Genomic DNA, 9,099 nt, shown 5'->3' with positions numbered 1-9,099 from the left:
TTAAATGGAAGTATATTTAATCTGATTAATTCTTAATATATAAATCTTAAATTCATATATCTTAGATAACACTTAAATTAATACTAAATTATGTTATTTAAATGTTACTTAAATTTATTTAAATATATTTATTTAATTTTTGAAATTAAAAAAAAAATATTATTCATTGTTGTAAAAAGACTGATCAATATTCAAAGACTTGCTTACGCAAAAAAATATTCAAAAACTTTTTTCTAAAAGAGATTAAAGTTTGTTTGTTACAAATTTTTAAAGAGATTTTAAAAATATTATAATTTTTAAAACAAAAACAAAAAGATATATTAAAATTATTATTTGTTGTCATAAAAAAAATGATTAATATTTAAAGACCTATTTTCTAAACAACCTTAGCCCTTGTTTGTTACCATTTTTAAAACAAAGAATTTAAAGATTGCATTTTTTTTGTTATAAAATTTTGAGATTTTTAGAGAAAAAATCAAATGAAAAGTTTGTTAAAACAACTTCTCATTAAAAAAAAAAAAAATTCCTTACTTTTCGGTGGCTGATTTACAATAAATCCATAAAATATTAAAATATAATAAAAATAAAAATAAGATTGAGTTTTAAAAGTTGTTTTAAATATTAACGATCTAACCCTAGATTTGAGTACAAATCAAATCAAATCTTTATTAATTCTAATAAAATCTTCTTACTAATGGCATTATTATATATATTAATCTCATCATCATTGCAATCATGATTTCCATAAAACCTTCTTACTAGTTACATAACACTTTTGTCTCACCATCATGTCTTCCTCAACCATATCCAACACAAACCCTTCGAACACAGAACCCCGTAAAAGACTCATTATTAAACTTAGTTATCCTCCTGGTACTATGAAACGTCATTCAGATTCTTCTGACACAGATGAAAACAAGAGAAGAAAAATTCAACATTCTGAACGACCAACTGTAACCTGCTATTGGGTTGATTCATGTTATAAGACCAAAACAACAACACCTTTATCTTTGTCTCAACCAAAGGGTGTGAAAGAAAGTTCAAGACTTTGCTCAAAAAGCATATTGATGAAGGATTCATCAAAAACATCATCTGTCACAAAGGAGATGGTCAAGAATCAAGTTTCAAAAATAGCAAAATCTGAAGAACATTCAAGAACCACCTTATTGATGGTGAAGGATTCATCAAAAACAACAGATGAAGAATGTGTGTTGAAGAAACCAATGGAGTGTGTTAAGAGGAGGCAATGTTGGTTGATTTTGAAGAGGATGTTGGCGGGTAGAGATGGTTGGGATTTGAAAGATCCTCCAGCAATGGAGTCTTCGAAGAGTTTGGAAAAAAAGTCAAAGGCAATAGGTTTGAAGGAAATAGAGAGAAAATTGAGGTTGTATGCAACACCATATGAGTTTGCTAGCGACATGAGGCTTGTGTTCTCTAATGCAATGATGATGTATCCTCCAAGGAATCACATTTACCAAATTGCAAAAAAGTTCAGTTACAATTTTGAACTCAAATGGAAGTCATTGAAGGATGAGTGGGGACTTGAGGATAGGAAAAGAAGAAAGGCTCACAAGACTAGAAGATACTAAAGATCACTGCAACATATTCTGATTCTTTATTCTTCATTTGTAATAAAATATTCTGTTATCAATTGATTTTATTATGTAAACTGGTTTCATTAGTTTTCAATATAATTCTGTGATTTTATTATGTAAACTGGTTTCATTAGTTTTCAATATAATTCTGTCACAGTTATTGTCAATCTGTTAAAAGCCTTAACATATTTTGAATGAAGGATTTGTAATTAAATCATAACATTGCATCTTTTGTTAAATGTTTCATCTGGTTGATGAGTAAACTGATGCGGAGAATCCATGAATTTTCATTGCATATTGCGTAAAAATTTGCCGTCTCTTATATCTCGGTTTTCCAATCTATGAATCAGGATAAAGCAAGTTCTTCTTATACTTTAGGCCATTTCTGTCAATGCGAAATCTTTCCATGTGTTTAAAAATGTTGGGGAAAAGTGATAGTTTTTATTTGGATGTAATGGTTTTTTACTTCTCTGTGACCATAGTTAGGAATGGCCCATATTGGATTTTAAATAGCGGTCGAGACTCAATCGCGTTCAAATGTGGTCGAGTTGCGGTTTCGGCAAGAAAAACTGTTATATTCCAGCCCCAATTGAGGTTACAGACCTTTATTTAAAATCTGCCTAAGGTTACCAAGTTTAGGATTGTATTAGTACTATTTACAAGCGATACTAGGAATATTATTAGATGGATCATGGACTTAGAATATTCTGTTACATTTAATCCTAACTTATTCTCAATGGACCACACTTGTTATATAAATCATCATTTACTCAAACCATTTGAAATGGATCAACACACGAAATATTCTCAACAATGGAACAAAAATTCAATCTATAGAAAGGATATTTCTTTCATAAAGGTCTATAGCATGACCATATTTTAGTTAATCTAAAGTTAAATTTATTGCAATCCTTAACAAAATAATAAATAAATTACAGTTTTTTTTATTAAATATAAAATTACAATATTCAAATTCAATGTTTTTAAAACTTAAAATTTTTTTATTCTTAATAATTTTATATTATAATTTATAGTCATAAGTTTTAAAATAATTTAAATATATGATCCATACCATCTTAAATATTATCTATAATATTTTTGTACTCGTCATTTATTTTTAAAAGTGTTGTTAGGAAAGGGGTTAGAAAAAAAGTGTCATGTTATCTCAATAATTTTTAGTTTGGAGTTGAATATCGGGTGGTGTTGCAGCCATTTTACACAATGTCAATAGGGTGTTAAGCAAGCCACACAGAGATGATCCCTTGGTTATGCTCACTGCAAATTTCTCAAATGGTTTCAGCATGATAGATCGATCAGTCCTGTTGCGCGAGGTGAGGGTAAAATGTTTATCTATTTTTTTTTATGGGTTGAGTTTCTTTATGGCCAGGTAGCAAGGTTGACCCTTGGGATGGACATATTGTGTCAACCACTGAAGTGCAACAAGGTGACATGTTAAGCCCGCTCATTTTTGCTCTTGTGTTACACCCAATCATTCATCATGTTAGAGACAACTCTAAGCTTCTTCTCCATGTCTAGTATCTTAATGATGGGACTATTATAGGAGATTCATAAGAGGTGGTTAAAGTCCTTGACATCATTCAGGATATAGGTCCATGATTAGGTAGTAAGACTGGGATATTCGTAAAACTAAGATCTTTTGACCTTAATGTGATGGTAGGAAGTTTTGTGAGGATTTGTTTCCGTTGAACATTGGGAGCCCGATGTTTGAGATGAAGTTGCTTGGAGGGAATGTTATTCGAGATGGCGACTTTATTAAAAGGTTGTCCATGAAGAAAGCTTCTAGGGATATTGAACTAATGCACCTTCTACCACAACTAAGGGATTCTCAAAGTGAGCATCTGCATAGGTATTGCCAAATTGTTTTTTGGCCTAAGAGTGTGTCAATCTAATCATATGGAGGAAGCAACTATTTGGTTTGATAAAGAGTTGTGAATGGAAGTTAAACCCTTTCCTTCTTTGGCCTCGGGTGTTACATGCCCACCAGCTTCCGCATGGTTCGTCCTTGAACCACATCGTACTGGGAGAGTTTTGGCTCAGATACCATTTGTAACGCTCCAGACTGCTTTCAGGATGATTGGATGACCCCACAAACCAACAAGGGTCTTTTCAGACTGCTTTGACCTCACTCACACGCTTTGCGGGAAACTTCTCAGAAGGTCACCCGTCTCAGAATTGCTCCAAGTCAAGCACGCTTAACTGTGGAGTTATTACGGAATGAGATCAAAAAGAAGATGCATCTTGTTGGTATAGGTAGTACCCATAAATCCATTTTAAGCTTTCCTTCAACCATGCAGTCCCATACTTGCACGGCCAGGATCCCTCTCATTCCGATGTGACAACCACTCCTTGCCATATTCGGCCTCGGGTGTTACATGTGGTGTTACCATCTCTCGCCTTCTTTTGCCTCGGATGTTACAGTTTTAGTGTCGTGATTCCATATTTTGACCTTAACAATTTTACTAGTAAGGACATCATCTCTCCTAATGCATAACATATTTTGGCGAATGCCCTTTTTATTAAAATTATTAAGGACATGGATGTAAAGTTTGACATCACCAAAATAAAAAAGGTAATTTTTGGTTGTTTACAAATCACACATGCTCAAGACTTTTTCCTTTTTATTCCTATTGATGAGCTAGACCAACATATATCACCGGAGGAGTACCGTACTATCCTAAGATACCATCTTATGATTCCTTTATTTTCTATTGATGAGGTTTTTCTTGTTTGTCGTAAGGCATGTTTGGATACATTTGGGAAAATTCATGATTCATTGTAAGGAGCTTGCAGTCTTCAAATATACTGATACACCCTAGTTAGGGATGTTTTGTTTGATATGTCTTTATGGGTCAAAGTATATGTGAAGAAAAAGGTGCGTGCGATTTTTTTTACTAAGATGCATAAGGGGAGATCGACACTTAGGCCAAGCGATGCTCTGGCGTACATGTGGATAAGAGGGAAACATGCTTGGGTGGACTTGACTGGAGTTCTCCACTGGTGGGTCTGAGGAATGATGGTTTTACCTAGGGGTGGCAAAGCGGACGGCACGTCCCGTTTAGACGCGTCCCGTTTAATCCCGTCCAAAAGCGGGACGGAGCGGGCCAACTTAAGCGTCTGAATTCAAAAGTCAAGTCTGTCCCATTTATTAACGACTTGGCTGGCCGGTCCGCCAATTTTTTATTTTTTAAATTTATAATTTGATTTACTACATATTTTATAAAAAATTTAATTATTATCAAAGAGGCCGACAAATTTTCTTTTAATAATCCATAATAGAACTTCAACATGTCTAATGTTCGAGCAGTTTAAAAAATATAATAAATAATGATCAATTACAACAAAAAAATTACGAAATAAACTTAAGCACGATAAAAAATATGTCTAAATTGATAAACAATACATATCATCCTAATCATATTTAAAAACTAACTACTAAAAGAACCCAATTAAAAATTTACACATGACAAACAATGGTAACAATTACATTGCATAATACATCATAGTGCGTAAAATGATAGTGCATAAAATATCAACATCTGATTTTCTCACTGTTTACATCATATAGACTTTTATATTGACTAATTCCTTAATAGTTAAATCCTATGTATACACTAATCAAATTCTTCCTTTTCTTAAAATCAACATCCATTTCTAAAGAAAACATGTGAGTTAATGTATTAACAACTTAATAATTCTGCATGACATACAATTGTTCTTTTATTTGAAGTTTTTCCAATCAACACATATATTAGAATGTTATAGAAATAATGTTAAAATTATAATTTAATTTGTATGTATAATAATTTAGAATACAATTCAATCAACATAATCCTAAGAGAAGAGTTTTAACAAAAACGAGTAAAAAACTCGTGCATTCGCACGGGTTCTGGTACGAGACGCGCGTTTGTTTAAAATATATATTTTTTAATAAAATGTCCGGTTACCCGTGAAAAAATAATAATTAAAGGATTAATAGAAAAAATATTTTGATCTGTAACTTCATGTCTCATTAATAATTAATATTTTGATCAATAATTTCATGTCCGGTTAATAATTAAGATTATAAAAATATTAAAAAGGAAAACAAAATTATTTAACCTAAAGATTTTATTAAAAAATATATTTTAATTTATATATGGATTAAAAAATTAAATTATTTGGATTAAAAAAACTTATTTCTATTTATTTAAAAAATATATTAAATTTAGTAATTAATTTAAAATAACACTTTCCATCAATAATAGGCTAAATTACAGTTTTTGTCCCCCTATTATTCTCAACTCACGAAATCAGTCCCCCTATTTTAATTTTAAACAGTTTTGACCTCTCATATCACATTTTGATCCAAAATACACTGAGGAGTAAGATTTTTCTCGGCACTTTTTGATGATGTGGCACGACATCTATTGATTTTTTTTATTATCCAAGTCATTTTGTAATTAAATTAAAATAAATTATAATTTATAATAATTAATTAATATTTTTTATTGAATTAAGAATATATTAAAAGAATCTATTTAAAAGAATCTGTTTTATCCTGGAGGCGTCGTGGGTATCTAAGAGCTGCTCTGCATAAATCTGGCAGTACCGCGAAACGTCTTAAAAAAAGCGTCCAGATCCGCGACTCAGCCGATAATTTCCTTTGTTGATTTTTTTTAAAACCGAGAAACAACACATATCCAATAGCATCAGCATCATAAAAGATAGGAAAACTAGTTCGAAGTAGCCTGCAGACAACTTTGTTCCACTACCATCTCTCAAGGTTTGATATATTTGTGCTATTTTTTACTCTGGTACCAGAATCCTTGTCATTTCCGATGCGGCGTTGACATTGTTGTTCATGGGTACACAATTCCAAAGTTTTTTCATCGTCAATTTAAGGGAAACTCACAAGAATATACAAATGAGTTTGATAATTGGCCTGGCTTTTCTTTTTGTGTGGCATTTGTGCTATTTAATATATTCTTAATTCTTAATTCAATGATAACTATTAATTAATTATTATAAATTATAAAATAACGTGGATAGTAAAAAATTAATAGTTGTCGTGCCACATTATCAAAAGTGCTTGAAAATCTTTTACACCTCAGCATATTTTAAACAAAAATTTGAGATGGAAGATCAAAACTGTTTAAAAATAAAATATGGAGATTAATTTCTTGAGTTGAGCATAATAGGAGGACCAAAACTATAATTAACCTTAATAATATACTTCATTTGTCTCAAAATTCTTGTTCATTTAAATTAATAATAATAAATGGATAGTATTTGACATCATCCATTATTTTAAATATATTTATTTTTATTTTATGGTACATAGAAAAATATAATCACTCATTTATTCCTAATATATTATAAAATAGTTTTTTATTTTCTAAATCTTAAAGTTACTTTGATTTTTTTTTTATATTGAGTTATTGAATTTTTTTTAATAAGCAATTATATAAGAAATCGCACTAGGGGTGCAACCCTTACAACAAGAACTCTATAAAGAGTTGAAACAGTTTAAAGGTAATTTGTACCAATCATAAAAAGGGATTCTAGAAGTAGAACTACTACTACCCAACCATCTCCAAGAAAAATACAAAATGTTGAAGATTACCGTTTCAAAACTAAACGTTACGTTCTCAAAGATAATGACATTCCTCGTCAACCAAATACACCAATATTTGGCCTAGTTACTCTTACTGGTGCGGAATGTGAGATTATCACCAGTTTGGTTTTGAAATTTAAATAAAATAAAAAACAATTAAATTTAATTATAAAAATGGAAAAAAAAAAAGTATTCAATAATAAATCTATAAGTTAATTAAATCAATGATAATTAAGAAAAAAATTTAAACACCAAAAATGTTGTTATATTCTAGGCTTAAATGCACTTTTGGTCCCTATAAGTTAGCTAGTTTTTTATTTTCGTCCCTGTAAGTTTTCTTTTTTGGTTTGAGTCCCTATATCTTACTTTTTGCTTGAGGTTTAGTCCCTAAAGCCAAAATCCGCAGGAAAATCTGTAGGTTTCCTGCGGATTTTCCTGCGAAATTTCCTGCGAATTTTGATTTTAGGGACTAAAACGAACGCGAAAGTGAAATATAGGGACTACAGCAAAAAAAAATAACTTATATGGACGAAAATCAAAAACTCGCTAACTTACAGGGACCAAAATTTAAGCCTATATTCTATTATTATTATCAATAACAAATAAATGTTGTTATGGAAATTAAAATAAATTCTTAAAAGTAATAAATGTTCTCCCGTTAAAATCATTAATTTTATTTTTTATCCTATCCGCATTGATTGTTATGATGTTGACTCTTTTCCACTTGAAAAAACTAGTTGCGTCTTCTTAATATCTATCCAAGTTGGAGCCATTCTTTCACTGTGATACAAAGATCCATATGTTCTCATGTTTACGATTGATTATATTATTTTTCTCCTTTAAGATCCAAGAAGCAACCACAATAGCATTCTCTTTCTTGATCTTATATTTATTAAGATGAATTCTTAATATAAAAATCTTAAATTAGTATTATCCTTGAATAAGTATCAACACTTAAATTAATACTAAATATATTATTTAAATATCAATTAAATCTATTTAGATATATTTATTTCATTTTGAAATTAAAAACAAATAAAACAAAAAAATTACTATCCATTGTTATAAAAATATTGATCAATATTTAATGACTATGTTTCTAAAAGATTTTAAAATTTATTTTTACAAATTTTTTAAAATATTTTAATTTTATGATATAACTTTCAGAGTTTAAAGATAATGCACTATCAATGTAAAACAGTTTTACACATACAACCAATCAAAATGTTTTAATTTTTCATATAATTTTAATTTTCTAAAATTAAAAATGAGAATTATTCTAATGCATGTCTCTCATTGATTGACAGTGTAAAAATACTTTACACTGTCTGTGTATTTCCTTTTTTCCCTAACTTTTATGAGATGTTTTTTTAAAATGAGAATGGAATTTTAACGATCCGTGTGATTTCACACTCCAAACGTTATTAAGAACTCCCTATATTTTCGGGGTTTGATGTCAGAGTGTCAAACTACTGGAGGCTCGCACCACATTATAAGTATGAATCACAACATATAAACAAAATAAAATTCAAAACTATGATCTTTATTTTGAATCATTTGATTTCTGTTGGACTCATCGTTGACCTAGACAAAAACATTTTAAAATAGAAACTGCGAATTATAATTTTAATGTTAATTGTTTGTTAGACATATCTCAAGTGATAATAATAAAATATAAATTATAAATTTAGTTAAGGGTTGATCAGGGCTATCTCAACTGACAATACTAAGTTAAATTTATCTGTTTAAATTTCAAATAAATAACTTTAAAAAATTTAGATTTATTATTATAGTAAAATTCAATTAGATTTTAAATTAGAAAATTTTAAAAATATGAAAAGCGAAATATATAATAAAATTTGCCTCTCTAATTCAAAAGGGAAAAAAACT

General features: G+C 29.6%; 1 protein-coding gene across 1 annotated transcript; it reads left to right on the top strand.

Annotated features, from left to right (window-relative positions):
* The first annotated feature begins 788 nt into the window (after positions 1 to 788).
* Positions 789 to 1,589, top strand: LOC131649345 (transcription factor GTE12-like). The gene has a single exon (XM_058919108.1). The coding sequence runs from the start codon at positions 789 to 791 to the stop codon at positions 1,587 to 1,589; it is 801 nt and encodes a 266-aa protein (XP_058775091.1).
* The last annotated feature ends 7,510 nt before the right edge of the window (positions 1,590 to 9,099 follow it).

This window comes from Vicia villosa, linkage group LG2 (assembly GCF_029867415.1).
Source record: "Vicia villosa cultivar HV-30 ecotype Madison, WI linkage group LG2, Vvil1.0, whole genome shotgun sequence".
Lineage (NCBI taxonomy): Eukaryota > Viridiplantae > Streptophyta > Magnoliopsida > Fabales > Fabaceae > Vicia > Vicia villosa.
This window is presented reverse-complemented; position numbering and strand designations above follow the sequence as displayed.